At 38.4% G+C, this 18,253-nt stretch overlaps 3 protein-coding genes across 4 annotated transcripts; 1 reads left to right on the top strand and 2 right to left on the bottom strand.

Annotated features, from left to right (window-relative positions):
- Positions 1 to 653: 653 nt before the first annotated feature.
- Lnk (SH2B adapter-like protein Lnk) lies at positions 654 to 6,451 on the top strand (the record flags this gene model as incomplete). Its single annotated transcript, XM_076820191.1, has 5 exons — positions 654 to 949; positions 1,342 to 2,225; positions 2,313 to 2,512; positions 2,610 to 2,861; positions 5,242 to 6,451. Coding segments are annotated over 5 exons (1,770 nt in total), but the record flags the coding sequence as incomplete, so codon positions are not given.
- Positions 6,452 to 7,493: 1,042 nt separating this feature from the next.
- Positions 7,494 to 9,417, bottom strand: Poc1 (Proteome of centrioles 1). The gene is made up of 5 exons (XM_076820109.1): positions 8,967 to 9,417; positions 8,672 to 8,882; positions 8,354 to 8,553; positions 7,969 to 8,268; positions 7,494 to 7,870 (listed from the first exon to the last, which is right to left on the bottom strand). The coding sequence occupies exons 1-5, from the start codon at positions 9,330 to 9,332 to the stop codon at positions 7,583 to 7,585; spliced, it is 1,365 nt and encodes a 454-aa protein (XP_076676224.1). The 5' UTR covers positions 9,333 to 9,417; the 3' UTR covers positions 7,494 to 7,582.
- A 561-nt stretch (positions 9,418 to 9,978) lies between these two features.
- On the bottom strand, positions 9,979 to 17,507 carry Capr (caprin family member). Of its 2 annotated transcripts, none has more exons than XM_076820106.1 (6): positions 17,327 to 17,507; positions 16,305 to 16,523; positions 15,852 to 16,199; positions 12,202 to 12,993; positions 11,807 to 12,110; positions 9,979 to 11,693 (listed from the first exon to the last, which is right to left on the bottom strand). In XM_076820106.1, exons 1-6 carry the CDS (start codon positions 17,438 to 17,440, stop codon positions 11,458 to 11,460), a joined length of 2,013 nt encoding a protein of 670 aa, XP_076676221.1. In that variant the 5' UTR covers positions 17,441 to 17,507; the 3' UTR covers positions 9,979 to 11,457. The 2 variants fall into 2 exon arrangements, with proteins under 2 accessions (XP_076676221.1, XP_076676220.1); XM_076820105.1 differs by having other exon boundaries at positions 11,807 to 12,113; positions 17,327 to 17,506.
- Between the last annotated feature and the right edge of the window lie 746 nt (positions 17,508 to 18,253).

Below are 18,253 nucleotides of genomic sequence, written 5' to 3'. Positions count from 1 at the left end.
GAGTCGGTAACACAGTTTGGGTGGTGACACAAAGTCCCGTAAGGTGAGATAGGTCTATCCTATACTTTGTCGATGGTCAAACAATCATTCCATTGACTAGAACCGCTGGGAAGTTGAATCGAAAATGGATGAAACGTTTGTGATTCCTTGAAAATCATCCAGCCGTTCTCGACGATCTACTACTATGTACATGGAAGAGAAACATTCATACGATCCAGCGTATATAAAATAAGAAAGGCTAATTATTCGGACGGCAATAATTAGTTGTTTGTTTTGTGTTGAAAGCAAGTGCGTGCTATTGTTGAATCGGAGATATCGGTGATTAGAATTTAAAATTGAAAAAAGTAGCGGGGAGTTGGCACTACCTGCTATTTTGTTTTGATTCGATGTGTTGCTTTCAGGTCAGGCATACATACATGCATACATACATACATGCATACATACATACATACATACATACATACATACATACATACATACATGCATACATGCATGCATACATACATACCGATATACGTACTGCGACCTGCGACAAAGTTCGATACATGTCGTGTTCGCGTCGTGTTCCGCGCGTCATGCGTATACGTACACGGCTGAGTGCTTTCCGCACATCACCGCGCATAGAGCTGGGCGGTTGTGTGTAAAGATTGTAAAGAATTTCACGTCGGCAACTGTGTAGTGGCAGGGGGAGGTCCTTAGCCCCCTTCGCGAGTCGTGAGGCCGACGCCGGTAATGAGTGTTTATACTATAACCGCGACGACACCGACTACGAGTACAATAATATCAACAACAACAACAACAACAACAACAACAACGACGACGACGACGACGACGGCGGCGGCGGCGTCGACGGTAGTGGGTACAGCGACGACAACGGCTACGTCAACAACAACGGCGCCGGCGGCGGTTGCCGTGTCGCCCGAAGCTGCACCCGGTTGGATAGAATTTTGTGAGAGACACGCCCGCGCTTCAGCTTCTGATTTTGCCAAGGCATTTTGTACCTATGTCAGTTTAAACTTACCGGAAAGCGCCAGGTCGAATCTCTCTCATCGTGATTTTTTAAGGAAATTCGTCGAGAGTTTCTGTGAACACTTCGAAAGTGAATACTTGCGTCGTACAGTCAGGTCTGCTGTAATCATAAAAAATATATTTTTTTTATTTCTTACATCTCACATTTCTTTGCATCCTTTATATTCAAAATTATATAGTTAACGATCTCATAGTTAACTATGATACTTGGATAACAGTCATTCTTTATAGAAGAATCCAATGTATGTATTATTCTGTAGAAAGAGAAAATCCAAACAAGAGTTTAACATACCCAACGATTATATTTTACAGATCACCGTCTTTCGCACACTATGATACAAGACATACGGCCACCAATGACAGAGATATACCAAGTCAAAACAATAATGCCCCTATTCGTGCTTCGTCTCATGAAGAATTCAGCGATTATTCCGAACACGATGGCGATGCTATATCCCCCAAACCTACACATAAACCCTTTTTTCGTCGGCTCTCCTTTAAGGGACTTAAGAAGGGTAAGAACTTTTTCCATAAGCAGCAAAGCGACGAGGTGGAATTATCTCATAGCGAACATCGCAGAGATAAACATTCGAAAGCTAAGCTGTCCAAGATCGTGGTAGAATGTAGAAAAGAGGGTGTCGTTAATTCCTTGATGGGAGAGAACATCGATGGGACTCAGAAATGGGACAAGTCCAGGCTTGCTTTGATAAAAGCGATTGGCGGATATATGTTAGAATTTTATTCTCCCCCGAAAGCGGTGAAGCCACGCAGCGGCGTATTTTGTTCCGCGATAACAGAAGCTAGAGAAACAACCGCGCTGGAAATGCCAGATCATGAAAATACATTTGTACTAAAGACCCAGAACATGGAGTTTGTAATAGAAGCTCACGATTCAAACGATATGCGATCATGGTTGGCTACCATTAAATATTGTATGCGCACGGTACAACAAAATTTCTGTAGTCCGGGTTCTGGGACAGACGCTACTGGAAACTCTTTGGGGCATGGTTCGTTGGCTGTTGGTAATGAAGGAGACAGACTGAGGGCTAATTCCGCGAGTAAGAGTTCTCGGTCTACGATTCTTGAACACGGAGAAGAGGCGCCAAACAATCCACCGGAGATACCTCCGAGACTTGGTACACGAAGTAACAGTAATTTGGAATTATTATGTTCGTCGCAACAAGATATCGAACAAAGTAAGATACTCTTATTTACGATAGACTGTAATAGAAGATTATCTCAGAGATGAAAATATTAAATGAAAGTGTATGCATGTTTTATAGTGGCCACGAACGACGGCGAAGCGGATTTATCCAGCAGTTTAAGAGAATATCCATGGTTCCATGGGACCCTTCCTAGATCGGATGCAGCACAGCTGGTTTTACACAGCGCTGCTAATGGTCACGGTGTGTTTCTTGTTCGCCAAAGTGAAACAAGGAAAGGGGAGTTTGTATTAACTTTCAATTTCCAAGGCAGAGCGAAGGTGAAATTAATTTTTCGTCAAGTTCGTAAATATACGGTCGAAAATCTAATTCAAATTCTGATAGATGAACTCTCCTCTTCTTCAACCATTATTGCAGCATTTACGTATGACATTAAATGATCAAGGTCACTGTCGAGTTCAACATCTTTGCTTTCCCGCCATATACGACATGCTTGAACACTTTCGTCAAAATGCCATACCTCTGGAGTCCGGTGGAACCGCGGATGTAACTCTGACGGAATTCGTGGTGGCGAACCATGCCATACGGTCGGGTCATCATAACGCACCTGGAACGAACCAGCAACAGTTACAAGAAAGAAGACCACCAGCAGCCCCAGAGCCCAGAGAAGTAAGAGTCAACAGTGGAAGTCTAACTCCTCTTGAGTGAACGCGAGTGGCCAACACCCACAGTCTGAAGTCTAATTCTACAGACAGTGAGTAAATAACCAACTAACTAAAGTGATGCACCCATTTTTCGTGCGGCTGGAAATACATACGTACATACATACTAAATTAATATCCGTATCCGTATCCGCATCCGCATCCGTCTGTTCGTTCGTAATGGTTTCATCAATTCTTTAGTAGTTCATGTAGATCCATATTCGGATTACTTTGTAACTATTCAAGCACTATTACATTTTTTCTTCAAAATATAAATTGTTTTATAGCATTAACGGATCATTTATATGTTGTTAATATCTTTCTACTTATACATAATGCTATACATTAATTATTTAATAAATCATGCATTTATTATAAGAATACGTAATAATGTTGTTCTCTCTTTCGAATCATAATTATACAATACTTTACATTTTTAGTTTTTCTGTTAATAATTTATTTAAAAAAGAAAATTGTAATACATGTTTTCCCGTTTTAAAATAAATCTATGTAATTCTGGAATACTTGCAATTGTAATATTTTATAAAAGCTACTTGTTCTAATGGTTCCAACTGTTCTCTTGGTTACTCTCACCGTTTTTTGTCTAGACTCAATTTAGCCAAAACATAACGATACATAATTTTCTGTCAAGTGTAATGTACTTTAAATCCGAATGTGGAAACTTGGTAGAATGTAATATGTAATGTAACGTAACGTAACGTAACGTAACGTAACGAAATGAAATGAAATGAATCACGGCAGGAGCAATGATTAGAGAAACATAATACGCCTCATGTGAAATGTGTGACAACCCTTAGTGTTGAATGATTTTGTGGATATTACAAGAAATAATGATACTCAATAAGTATGACCGTGGGGCAAGGAGCTAGAGCTGTTCGAGTACTCGGAAAAAGCGAGCGGCTCGAAGAGAATCGCGCGGGCCGAAAGTACCAAGTGGGCCAAAATTTGAATGTTTCGAATATTTTACAATACATATGTTTATTGTTAAAATGTAAACTGCAAATGAAAATATTCTCTAACTATTGAAAATAATTTTTCGCGTATGTATGATTTAATAATATTTCTTCTTGCGTTTTCCTTTGTTTTTCTTTCTTCTTTACCTTTTCCGTATGGATTATATTTCTATCGAGTCACTGTTAACAAAGACTGTTACCCGTTAACAAAAAATGAATAAGTAAAAATAAATAAAGAATTCAAAGAATCAAAATTAAAATTATGGGTTTTTCCATGTGTCTGTGATGTAATGTGATCTTACATTAATTGAATAAAGAAATTAAATTTGGAAAAATGAATTATGCGAGATCGATAGGTTTTAAACATTTCCATGGCCAGATGGCAAAACCTGATATGTCCAGTTTTCCTGATTTTACAGCACAGCAGTTTTAAAGTTTTTCCAGCTGTGAAAAATTTATTTTCATTTCTTTAGTCATTCATTAAGAAACTTTAATCACAAATATTAATTGAATATGGAAATAGTAGGTAGCTTAAGACAGGGAATTAATAATAGTAACTATTTTTCTACGGAAAGGTGTGGAGATTAATTTATTACAAATTTTCATTAATTTCATCCTCAAAGTCTTCAGTAGTGGGCAATGCGCAACAAAAACGCATCATGAATTGCTACTTCGTTTTGTTTCTAAACTACACGCTGTAGAGATGTCATATATTGCAAACATTCAGATTTCATCTATATAGACACACATGGAAAAACCCATAATCTTAATTTTGACTCTTTGAATTCTTTATACTTATTCATTTTTTGTTAACGGGTAACAGCCTTTATTAACAGTGACTCGATAGAAATATAATCCATACAGAAAAGGCAAAGAAGAAAGAAAAACAAAGGAAAACGCAAGAAGAAATATTATTAAATCATACATCCGCGAAAAATTATTTTCAATAGTTAGAGAATATTTTCATTTGCAGTTTACATTTTAACAATAAACATATGTATTGTAAAATATTCGAAACATTCAAGCTTCAAACTACTCGACTTACTCGGACTGCTCGGTTCTTTTGGCCCGCTCGGAAACCGAGTCTCGGCTCGGTCCGAATTTCAAGCTACTCGAACAGCCCTACAAGGAGCTCGCTTTTATATGTACTTACCTTACATAAAATATTCTTAAAGTTTCTGGTTTTCTCCATTCGACACTTGTGTTTTCATTTATTACTTTCTTTTCTAAATAGTCTTTAACGTTTAAACTGTATAAATATAAGAGGGAAGTCGATTAATTATTTGCTTTAATCCAGAAAGTTTAAGAAACTTCTCAATTACTTTAATTAACTGAAATCTGAAACAAATAATTACTTATTTGTTAACAATATAGGTGCGCACATATGGAGGTTCTATAAGAACACGTATAGAATCACTCGAAAGACTGGAACAACAGAACAACACTGTGCAACAACAAAGTTCATCGTCGTCTAGCGGTAGAGCCGTTCAAAATACTTACAGCTTTCTTTGACGATGGATTCATAACACTCTACCATCAGGCTATAACCTAGTTAGCCCTCCAGATTAATTACTTTCCACACTTCTACTGACTGCGGAAAGACAGACACAGATTTTAAGCTGATCTTACTCGTACCCTAAAGGGCTACTCAAAAGTGTATTATTCTTCTTACATAAACAGTATATTTTCTCAACTCGACTGCTTCCAATCTTTCCAATCTTGCTAGAGAAATTTTAAAATGCATTTCTCGACTCTTCCCGGCATGCACAAATTATGTATTATAAATAGACGATGAATAGAATTTAGAGATAACTTTCACAGCTGCTCCTTTTTGCATGTTCAGATGTATCAGCTCGTAGGCTCTTTCACTGTATTATGTAAAGTATTATGTGTATCAAAGCGATTGGGAAAATATTTTACAACGATAGAGAATAATCCACTATGTTAATTAATTCACTCAAGTGTATGTATGTGTGTATGAATGTACTTACGTAACATTATATGCAAAAAGAAACACATGTAAATTTATTGTAGGGAATCCTTCCTTGTATAATCTGCAAAACACTATTATACAATAGTGTTATTAACTGGTACATATATATTATATAATATGTAGTCAGATCTGTATTAACCAATACCAATACATAGATCTATTTCCATTGAAATTTTATCTCAACGACTGACAATGAGCTTTAAGGTGTATCAGACTACGTAGTCTTGTCTATGACTATGTTGCATAGAATTATTGATTTTGCTCCTATACATTCCTAGAAATATCCATCAGTTGGTTAAATAAATAATTTGGCTTTGATGTTAAATTTAAATAAAAATGAAAACACAGTAAGCATAGTTATAGATTTTAATAAAATAAAGGTACAATTAGGTTTTGCAATATGTATACCGAGTGACAAAATATATTAACAAACTGAGTATGTGTAGCATGTAAAAATTATTCGTACACGACAGATAGAGCAATATGACTGAATGTGCAAAACTAGATTATAAATAAATACGTATATAAATGTATTAATGATATCGATATAACGAAATATGTTTAATAACAATACAGCATTAAGCACAAAAACTCCGCGAACATTATTCTTATCTAGAGACGCGTAGCGTCTTGACGCCAAGTACATGTTCGACACTCTGTATATGTCGACTGTCGCTATCGCTATCATTTACTCGTCGCCCGGCTATTCCAACCTAACTTGAAACTTATTTCATTAATATCTCATCACGCCTGCGATATTTTCTAAATTTAATGGCATTTTTCTTATGTAAACCGCGTGTAAACTTTCGAATAAGACCAAATTCAATAAAATCGGTCCACGCATGACAAAGATATCGTAATATCATCTCATGGATCTGTCGGAAACTGTAAGATTTTTCTTCTGATTCTCTAGTCAAAATTTTCGTCGATGTTTTTAAATGGGATTCTTTTTGATGGGTTAATTAAAATGTCCGCGATATGAGTAATGGAATGAACACAATGTATGAACACACCATTTTAGCTGTGTATATGTAGTTGTGTCATCTTAAGCACAGTTGGAAACCACCTTTATGTACTTGCAGCCCATTTTGATTTCACATCTTTTTTTTATTTTGTACTTATTATTATCTTCTATTTTTTGCGATTTATTTTATTTCATGTACTTGGCGTAATTTTTTTACTTTTTTTAAGTTTCTTATGGGGATCCAACATACAGAAATATGGAGAAAGAGAATACATAAAAAGATTCGGTAGTCCGTGAGCTTATAGAGGAGCAAATCCTTGCGGTATGTTAGGATTCTCCTATACCGCGCTGTGATAATACACGCCAGCACAGAAGATACATATGTATGTGCCTAGCCATTTTCTGTTCTTGTCGGATTACGGATACATAGAATTAGCTCCTCGGTCATCGCTCATCATTCTCATCAATCATCATGTGTTAGCAGTGTGATCCGCTAACACTGCTAACTGGAGTCGAAATCGAGCATGATCGATCAGCCAATATGGCGACTGTAACAGTTCTTTGGCGGATAAAGAAGGAGAACATACATTTCGACGTAGAGAAAAATAAGTTGATGTTTTCATTTTAAATAGCACATCGCGCAGACGCATAAATAACGTTCAAAAGGCCATTAATTCTAAAAATCTTTCTCATTTAGAAAATCAAGTCACGTACATAATCAAAATGATCATACAACTTTATTTGCAACACATAAATGTTTACTTCCTTAATTCTTCTTCTAGTACTGTTAAGCGTTGTTCCAGAACAGTGACAGCATTACATAACGACTGTACCTGCTCGTTAAGTGCATCTACTATTATATTATTCGAATGTGCGGGAAATCCTTTGTCTGGTACGTTAACAACATGACCTGCCCCAAAAGGCCTCTTAGTTTTGTCAATAATCACTTTTTGTTCTATATTTTTTTTCCACTGTCCACTGTCAGATACTTTGGAATTACTTTTACTGTTCTGTAGATTGATATCATTAAATTTGTTGTGCAGTAACTAAAATAATATGGTATCGTGATGTTATATTGTTATAAATGAAATAAACTGTATAAAACTTTTTACAACGATATATAAAATCTGATAATAGTTATTACTTCGTCAACCTCCTTCTCCTTCTCCTCCTCCGTCTCTCCCTCGCACATATCACTAACAGTATGTAACTTTTCATCTTCGACGCCGAAGTTTGATTCTTTAATACACGAACCTAGTTTTCGAGGTATTCTACAAGCCACATTATCCTTATCAAAATTAGTTTTCCACATCAATAATTGAGAATCTGCTCCACCGGAAGCAAAAAATTCTCCATTAGCAGAGAATGTTATCGATGTTACACTTGTACCATTCGCGTGTCCTTTAAGCGTATAAATCGGACGACCTTCCAGCAAATCTAATACCTGTTTTATAATTTCCCAGAGATTTAAATTTAAATAGAGAAAATATATAGATAAAGAAAATGATATAGAAAAAAATTCAAAATACCTTCATTGTAGAATCGTTAGATGCAGTTAACATGAAGTTTCCTTTTGGATGAAATTTTACCATGTTCACAGGACCGTTATGAGTCGCGTAATGCTGATACAAGGAAGTAGTACGCAAATCATACAATTTTACGCAACCAGCCATATTCGCAGATCCAACAACAGAGCCACTCGGATGAAATTCCACGTACTTGTTATGAGCTAGTAAAGTTATGCATTTTGTAGTTTAATCATTCTAATAAATTTATAAAAATTTCTTGTAATTATATAAATCCTCTAAAAGCGTTTTTAAATAAGAATATAAAAGCGTGCATTATACCTTTTCCATCGTAAAAAGTCTTGATACATTGTTTACTAGTAACATCCCATAATTTGATTGTTTTATCGTCGCTGCAAGATACTACAAGTCTACCATCTGAAGAAAATTTAGCGCATCTGACCCAGCTTGTATGACCGACGAGTGACATAATAAATCTTCTTTGACAGACCGTCCATAATTTAATGCTTTTGTCATCTGATGCAGTAAGCAACTGCGTATCCAAGTACACATAATAAGCTCGAATAATCTTTAAAAGTAAAATTGCCAAGTGATTAATTTAAGATGATAATAATACCTTCTCTCCATCCGGACTAAATTGTACCGATCTAACAGCTCCCAAGTGCGCTTTAAAGTCTAAACATTGACCTGTCACTTTGGGCACCCAAATTCTAACAGATCTGTCTCTGGAAGCGGTGGCTAACACTTCACCCGACGGCGCAAAGGTGACATCGTTAATAGCATCCTTATGACCTAGAAATCTGTAAGCTCTTACAGATTCCTTAAGATTCCATAGTATTATAGTTTTATCCAAACTCCCTGATACAAGTTGAGTAGTCTCTGGATGAAAACACAAGCTTGCGATATCATTGTCATGACCCTTAAAATGTCTTTCAATCGTAGGATCGTAAGGAGTTTCAGTCATTGTTCCAAGATAAAGCATAACAGATAAAACGTCACATTCACAGCGTCTCGCAACACTTACTTGACAGGTATCACATATTCTTAACCTAGTAGGAGTTATTAACGCAGGCAGAAATCAGTATATATTTATATAGTTTGCAGTAGTAATGTGTATAAGAATACAGAGGATTCGATTACCTGATTTTTTACTTCATCCGACCAGCTAGTCGATGTACTATATTTAACTATATATACATATATGTATGTATTCGTGAAACGTATAGGAATTTTGTAGAAATATTAATGTACAATCTTTTTTGTTATTTGTACGTATGTACATAGTTCCATAGCTAAGATCAATTCACTCGTGTAAAGCATTGCCAGGTGTTTGCCGGTGTGTCGGGTTCATTGAACAGTTTGATTCAAAACGAACTTTTACGACTTTTACTACGGCAGTCAACAGAGCTATTCGAAGCAGTCGGATCAGCCCAGCTTAAAATTCTGAAGGCGGGAGATTCAAGTAGTTACATGCAATTAGCTTATTCGAAGAAAGTTACAGTTGCGCCGAATGTTTGTAAATAAGATTGAATAATTTGACGAAACTAAAGAAAGAGAAACAAGAGAGATACAGCAACACTGAAATAATTTGTTCGCCTTTTTTATTTGAGAATGTTTGAGAAGGCTAATTAGCAGGGTTGAATTAGATCTTTATTTGGAAGATACATAGGTATTCATAGGATATTCGAACATAACTGTAGATGGAGGTGATTAAACACAAATGTACAAACGAAATACAATGCGGTACTCCTCGTCACGTGCCTAACGGTGTGAGCGTAGCTTTTGTCAGTGGCACACTATTCAAACACGTCTTCGTCTCTGGCTCTAGTCATTAATTGTACACTCGACTTACATGCTAAAGCTCCGCACTATCGCTTCATTTCTTTTAAAAATAATCATATATATACTTTGCGATAAAAAAAATCAGGTAATGTTGCTTCATAAACTTGACATTGCACCGCAATCTCTTGTACTTGGCCAGCTACGCGGGCGACCGTGAAGAATTTTGCAATCACGCAGAAAAAACAGAAGAGGGAGCGACGTAATTCGTAGCAAATCATGAGACGTGTCTCATGAAAAGCACTTTTTAGAGATTCGCACATGTATCACGCGAACCTTTAATCTTTCTCAACTACCAAGTGTCCCGACAACTTTAACTTTCCCTAAATGCTTCAAACATTCATAGACCGAAAATGGAATATGAAGTCAAGAAGATATATTATAATAGTACTAGAAGGCATTGCTCACTGTATCCTCTTTTTTCTGGTATCTTAAAAAATTCTCTAGAACGATGCGCCGCAAGACAAAGAGATAGTCGTGCAGATCATCTATGTATTCGTGTAATCGTTTTAACGTTATTCTTTAAATACATTCTTGTGTCTTTGCGTGAAATGCTTGTATGAGTTCTCATTTTTTTGTATTTTTTTATAATAAAATTATATTTCTAATCTTTGTTGATTAGCTGTTGTTGCCCTGTGAAAACTGCCTTCTGTCACAACACAATAATACTTGCATGGTGGGTTCACACTTCTGAATTTGGTTGATCTTTCATTATATCACAATGTTACGTCTGCATAATCTTTTCGTTAATATTAATAGGATCTTTCCCCTGATGATCGCAGATACCAAATTCAAATGCAAAATTTTGCTAATTCAATGTCTTATTTAAGAAATATCCCAAGCCGCTCTACCAATATTTCCCTACCAATTCCAAATATCCCCTTCTACATCAAAACGATTAAATGTAACTTTGGAAACATTTTTCAATGTAAAACCGTATTATGCGTATGTAGTATCCGCAGCATTTCTGTGTTCCGTGTTCGTTTTTGCTGTTACTTGAGTAATCAATCAATCCACATAGACACAATCAATTAGTCGCTTACGTTTCTTTTGTATATTTCACAAAACTATTGAACAACAATCTTAAACGTTAAAGTTGCTACTTTATATATTAATAAAACTCACGTACACGACTTTGTGTAAAATTTCTCCCAAGTCTTTGCTCTTGCTTAAGATACGACTTGGATTCTTTCATAAATAGACAATTGAATTACGATCTTACAGCATTATTATAATGTTTCACTGTGCATTGCTCTATCGCATTCTTATTACTGTTGCGTATGAGGTTTACCACGGGACGTATAACCGCCACGATTTCCTCCCCTTTGTCCGCGAAATTGTCCTCGGCCACCTCTGTCCATGCCACGATCACCTCGTGGACCACCTCTTGGTCCGCCACCGCCCCGTTTGTAACCAGAATTGTAACCACCGTTTCCTTCGTTATTCCCCCAAGAACGTTGTTGATAGCCATTCTGATAATTGCTATCATTACGGTAATATGTTCCTGAACGAACAACCGTTATGTAATTACAATATATATAGATAGAAATATACAATCTTAACTAACTAACTAATGATCACACACCTCGCTTAGTTTATATATGTTATATTCCTCACCTTGCCCGCCGCGTCCATTTTGCTGATAACCGCCGCCGCCGCCCCTGCCTCTTCCATTGTACCCGTTAGAATTGGTTCTCCTTCCACCCCTGCCTCCTCTGTACCCACTGCGCTGTTGATCGCCCCATCCTTGTTGAGAAGTTTGCTGTGGCGACTGTTGGGAATCCTGAGCAGGTTGTTGCGACTGATCTGTCTGATTCCAATCGTTGGTCTCGGTCATCTGACACCAGTCCACAGATTCGCTTGGTTGTTCTAATTCAGTTTCAGGTGGTGGTACTGTTTCGTCTTGAATTTCTTCACTTTTCTCCTAAATGATTAATATTTCAATACTATAGCCGCTACAGAATATACAGAGAAACGATATACATTGAACTGTTCGGTTGGACGAAGCATACAAGTATCTCAGCAGGTGGTTGTTGGATTTCTTGTTGATGTTCAAAAGTTTGGGTTGGCGCTTGCTGCGATATTTGTTGCGTAGGAGCTTGCTGTTGTGGCTGCTGTTGAAAGTTGGCAGGATGCTGCGGACTGTACGGTATAGTCGGCTGCTGATGAGAAGGTGGCATTGGAATAGGCGGTGGTGGATTAGGATTAGCAAATCCGGGAATGTGGGACATATCCTGCGGTGGTTGATGTTGATACATCACCTGTTGTGCTACTACTGGTGCATTTGCGAAATTTTGGTTAGTAAATGTTTGGGAAGGAATAGGTGCATTTACAACAGCAGCAGGAATGTGTGAAACAATAGGTGCCTGTGACGTCACATCTGGCGAATCAAGTTCCGACTCTTGAAGAAAAAAGAAATTTGGTGTGCCTATCACATCGTTAATTCTAGGAGCCTGTGGGGGTTGTTGCTGAGTTTGTTGAGACTGTTGTTGTTGCTGTGGCGGTGGCTGTGGTTGCGGTTGTGGTTGTGGTTGAGGAACAAATCCTGCAGCATTTGTGTAGTAAGATGTTTCAACAGGTGCGGCTGGATGCGGCGGAATAGATTGCGCCACTACGGGTATCGGCCCAGCAGCGACTGGAGTGGTCCCAGAAACAACGGGGAGAGGAGCAACTTGTACCGGAAAATTAGGAATAGGAATCATAGACTCGGGTGGAATGTGTCTGTCGTTGCTATTATATTCTTCATTGACTTGTTCTTGTGCAGGAGTTTCTGATATTTGAGACTCCGCAACTACCTCTGTAACCTGCGAAGAAAAATTTAATAAATCAACTTCCTCCAACATTATCCTTGCCCCTATTCCCACGTACCTTTCTCCCCACTGGGATTAACTTTAAATACAACTTACTTCCTGACTTCCGTTTCCGGTGCGACTGAGAGAGGAGTGAAAGAGAGTGCAGTTTTGGAAGTGGATGTGTGTGGAGTGTTGGAGTTGAGTATAGAGGGGGAAAGGTGGAGTAACAGGAAGGCGGGGTGAGGGAAGGAAGTGGTGAGAGTGAAGGAAAGGAGAAAGGGGGAGAAGAAAAGGGCGAAAAGAGTAGTTCAAGGTTAGGTAGGAAAGCGGGAGAAGACAAACAAATTAGGCGCGGAGAGGAAGAGAAAGAAATAGGTAAGGAAGAGCAAGGAGAAGGAGCAGGAAAGTGGCGACAAAGTAACGAAAGGAAGAGCGTAGCGAAGGAAGTGTGGGGAGGGGGGAGGGAACAGAAAAGGAGTAAGGAAAGACAGTAAGGGATGGCCGACGAGAGGAAAGAGGGGGAGGAGAAGGGGAAAGAAGTTAAGAAAAAGGGCAAGCCTACGAATGCGGAAAGATTCAAGCAGGAGAGAAGAAATTGTACAGAAGGAATAGGCGGCAAGCTGAGAAGAAAAAGGGAGAGACAAGAGGAGGAGATAGGCTTAGTGGACGAGAACGAAAAGGTGTTTGATTCACAGGTAGGGAAAGGAGGACAAGAGAAAGGGGATATAATGGAGATGCTAAGATACATGAGGGAGGAGATAGCAGAAGGTAGGGAAGAGGCAAAGGAAAGGTCAAAACGGGCAGGAGGAGTGAGTGGCTGAAAAGAGAGGTAGAGGGGTTAAAGGACGAAATGAGGAATTAAGGATGGAGGAGGAGGGATGGTGGTAGTGAAGCTGGAGGATAGGGAAACGAAAAGAAGAGTGATGGAGGCGAAGAAGAAGTTGGAAGGCAGAAAAGAGAGAATAGATGATGATCTGACATGGCTGGAAAGGAAGATGAGGAGAAACCTAGAAACAATTGCAGAGGGGGAGAGAAGGAGAGGAAAGAGGGTCTGGGTGAGATATGGTAGGATAATGATAGGGAGAGGTTGGTGGAGGTGGGATGAAAGAAACGAGGTGCTGAGAGACGTAAGGGGGAGGGAGAGGAGTAAGGAAACAGAAAGGGAAACGGAGCAAGGGAGGAAGGAATAATCGAGGTGAAGGCAAAAACAGGAGCAAAGAGGTGAATGTTTGTAAGAATATACGTCAGTGGAGACTTGGATACAAAGTTAGAATGTTCCCTGTTCAACATTTTAACAGCAGACTTGGAGGAAGATTTGGAGAAAGGAAGATGAGGGGTGGTAAAGATTGGAGGAGAGAAAATACGGTCGTTAGCGTATGCGGACGATGTAGTCCTAGTAGCAGAAGACGAAAGTGAGATGGGGGGAATGATAAGTAAATTAGAAAGGTATTTGGATAGGAAGAATGCGGTGTTGCTCACGTTGAATGTGGAGAAGAAAATAATGAGATTTTCGAAAGGAGGTGGGAGGAAGAAAAAATGAAGTTGGAAGAAATTTACATATTTAGGATATGAGATAGGAAGGAATGGAGGACAAGAGGAGCAGGTGGCAGCTAGAGCAAGAAAGGTAGCAGTGGCAATGCGGCAAGTATGGGGAATAGGAAAAAGAAAGTTCGCGAGAGACGTAAGGAGCGAGTTATGGAGTGGAGATTTCGGGATGGCAGGAAAGGAAAGCGTTAGAAGCGATGCAAGCAACATTCATCAAGTGGGTGTTAGGAATGAAACGGGTAACGCCGGGGTATGTGGTGAGGAAAGAGGTGGATAGGGACAGGAAGAAGGGCATACAATTATTTAGATAAGGCTGGAAGAGGCAGGAGGGTGTGGGTAAGAAAGTATTGGGAGAAAATAAAGAAGATAGAGAACAAAGAGGAAAGAGAGTCCGCGTGGGAGGAGGAGAGTTCTATAAGGAATGAAGATAGGGGAGGTGGGATACGGGGAGATCGAGAAGATACTGAAAGAGATACGAAAGGCAAACATGGGAAAAGATAAGGGAGTCAAGGTACAACAAGTGGTACAAGTGGGAGGAAGAGTTCCCGTAATATCTGGAAAAGGGTTGGGGGTGGAGAGATGGAGAAGAATAACCAGGTTCAAATTGGGGAACGGGGTAAGGGACGCAAGGTACTGGGAAGAGATAGAAAAAAAGGGTATGTAGAGTTTGTGGGAGCGAAGAGGAAACGTGGGAACATGTATGGGAAAGGTGTAGGGAAAGGGGAGACAAAGGTAGTTGGCAGGAGAATGTAAGGGATGTGTTGGGAGAAGGGAGGGGGGAGAGAAGTTTGGTTAAGAGCACTGGAAGACGACAGGAGCAGAAGGCAAGAGGGAGAAAGGGGAGGAGAGAGAGAAGGGGAAGGGGGAGCAAGGATGTGAGAAAGAGAGAGGGAGGGCGAAAGGAGGTAAGAAAGAAGAAGAGGAAGAAGAGAAAGCAAGAGAGAGGAAGAGGAAGAGAGAAGGAAGAAAGACAGAGAGTGAATGCGAAAACGGGGGGAAGGAACGATGAATGTGGAGAGAGTAGTATAAGGTACGGCGGCGGCGGCGAGAGAGAGAGAGAGAGAGAGAGAGAGAGAGAGAGAGAGGAGCGATGCGTAGGGAGGGAGGGAGGGAGGGGGGAGAAGAAACATGGATAGTAGGATATGCGAGAGGTAGAAGGCGTCGAGCGGAGAATTGTAAATATAGATGTAGTTAAGTATAAGTGTAAGGAGTAATTTTAAGTAGAGATAAGTAAAGAAAATGTATGGAAGGATACGGATGTTCTTGCAACCCTAACAATAAAGGGAGACAATAAAGATATACATACATACATACATAAAACTTACTTCCTCCACTGTAGCTTCCGCCTCGTGAACTTGATCAAAATAGCCACACTGGTTAATAGAAGTGATAATTTCCTTCAACTTATTGTAAGTCGTGCCAATAATTTCTCTTTGCTTTCCATCGACAATGGCTACATAATGCTCTGCTACTTTTTGTACTTGTTGAAGAAAAGTTGGTTCACCTTCCTCGTGATGATGTTTCATCATTACTTCGTTATACAGACTATCCAAGTACTTCAAATCGTCTTCCGTTAATTTCACAGCACCGTTCTTTCCAGCAAGGAAATCTTCCCTAACAGATTCTGTTCCCATGTTCATCAGTACATCTTGAATAAGAAGAACTTCTCTCACCTGTGTAAGAAATGTGCAAGAAACATTTGGCGGACTTTAATATTTGATTAGACATATTTGAAAATTCGAATTAGACGAGTACGATGCTAATTTCATCCTTCGTACCTTCGCGATATCATGTTGCATTCTCTCCATAACTTCTTTCCTTGCCAATTTTTTCTGTTGTTTAACCGCATCATGCGCGATACCAGTAATCTGCTTCTGTAACTCCCGTGTAATATCCAATGTTTGTAATACTTCATCGTATTTAGCCACTGCTGATTTCTGATCTGCATTCAATTCTCTTCCATTCTTTTGCAGGTCCCTGTACGACTCCAACTTCACCTGCATATAATCAATGTGCATATAAGGTTGTTAGCTTCTTACTCTGAAATACTTTATATACACGATGACACGAGTGGTGTTATACATTAAAAGATTATAATACGTATGTATACAGTTTATATACATCTATATAAAGTTTTGAGATGCGTAAAACTAAATAAAAGTACCATATATAGGTAGACAAAAAAGCAGTAAAATTATTAATCAAGTATAAATTTTACTAAATTTCATGTATGCGAAGTGATATTTAATTACTGATAGAAGAAGTGAACTAACTTTGCTTCAGAATATCGTAATATTGTAAAGGGCTATGATTGTGTAAAACTGTGTTCGCGCAAATATGTAGCAAAAACGAGGACAAACGGAGAATTCGCTAGGGATAGATTAGTTTATAATTTGAAGAGGTAAATATTTTACTGAGATTGTTAACGTTTTGCTAAACCGCAGCAGATACCCAATACAGAATTTCATTTAGCCGGTAGCGGCTTGAAAGCACGTTGTGCAAAGTTTTGTGCATCTTTAGAAGATACCGCCATGACACGAGGCACAGGATAGCAAATTTATGCATTCGAAGGTACAAAGAACATTAATTTTCCTACAAAGTGGTTGCATCGAGAACAATCAAGTAATAAAATATGGTATTAAGAGTAAGTCGGTATTAGTATAATGATTATTAGATACCTACGGAATTCTCAAGCGTGAGCACATGGCGTGTACGATCATGGCGGATCGCATTGTGAGAGGCATCAACTGACAGATAGTTTTCTTATCGTTATTCGTGTATGTATCATCCGAGTACTCACCTTACGCTTTTCAAGATTCCGTATCTTATGTTCGATAACAATAATCACTTGGCGTATAGGTTCTACGGTCTCCGTAGAGGCCTGTTTCTCTAGTTTAGGGTTGGCAGAAGGCATCCTTCACGGGCAACAAACGCGAACTGGAAATCAGAATACTAGACTAGCGAAGCCGCGGCCGCGGCCGCGGGGTACAGGGACAGGGAAGTGGGGTATGGTAGTATGGTTACGCGCATGCTCATTCTCTTACTCCGACTCTACCTAACCTCTCTGCCAATGCCGTAACAATTCTCCATTCGAGCCCTATCCTTATTAGCATTCAAATTATAAACCATAAGCCGAAGACAAATATTTATGCAACCAACTGTAAAACTGTTGGCCCATATAAATCACGTATTCCGTTCATCTTTGAATGCATACTACTTTGCCTCTCTCTTGCATTCTCAAATATGTACGAACAATTGAATACGAACGCTTGCAAACTTACTATACCACGATCTTTGCGTTTGTATCGTTAAGTAACAATTAAAAGAGCGACAGCGCGATGTCGATAGTGTCGATATACACTTTTAAAAAACTTTTACTTTTATTGAAAAAGATTAATGAAAACATAAATTATGCGAGTAATATTCCATTACAATATAATATGTATATATATATTTTCTTTTGATCAATTTTTCATTTGAACCGTAATAACAGAAATACTGTAACTTGTATGGTTATGAAATTTTATACTTAATCTCCATTATGTTCCAGAAAATAATAAAAAGTTTACAATAGAACAAATAAACATACGTTTTTTTGTTTTTGAATAAAATACAATATAACAATGATAATCATTTCTATAATTATGACAAAGATTTTACTTTATATATTATTATAGAATTATATATATATATATATATATATATATATATATATATATATATATAT

Source organism: Andrena cerasifolii, chromosome 9 (assembly GCF_050908995.1).
Source record: "Andrena cerasifolii isolate SP2316 chromosome 9, iyAndCera1_principal, whole genome shotgun sequence".
Taxonomy (NCBI): domain Eukaryota; kingdom Metazoa; phylum Arthropoda; class Insecta; order Hymenoptera; family Andrenidae; genus Andrena; species Andrena cerasifolii.
The sequence above is the reverse complement of the archived record's forward strand: the minus strand, read 5'-3'. Positions and strand labels throughout refer to the sequence as shown.

Excerpts from the sequence above, each read along its gene's own strand:
- Poc1 (XM_076820109.1), bottom strand. The coding sequence starts at position 9,332 with ATGCTTTATCTTGGAACAATGACTGAAACTCCTTACGATCCTACGATT. Across the intron at positions 8,883-8,966 it reads TTAGTCCGGATGGAGAGAAG|TTGCTTACTGCATCAGATGA; the intron begins GTATTATTATCA and ends TTGGATACGCAG. Across the intron at positions 8,269-8,353 it reads CTAACGATTCTACAATGAAG|GTATTAGATTTGCTGGAAGG; the intron begins GTATTTTGAATT and ends ATTATAAAACAG.
- Capr (XM_076820105.1), bottom strand. The coding sequence starts at position 17,440 with ATGCCTTCTGCCAACCCTAAACTAGAGAAACAGGCCTCTACGGAGACC. Across the intron at positions 16,524-17,326 it reads GGAATCTTGAAAAGCGTAAG|GTGAAGTTGGAGTCGTACAG; the intron begins GTGAGTACTCGG and ends GATTATATGCAG. Across the intron at positions 12,114-12,201 it reads AACCACCTGCTGAGATACTT|GAGAAAAGTGAAGAAATTCA; the intron begins GTATGCTTCGTC and ends TTAATCATTTAG.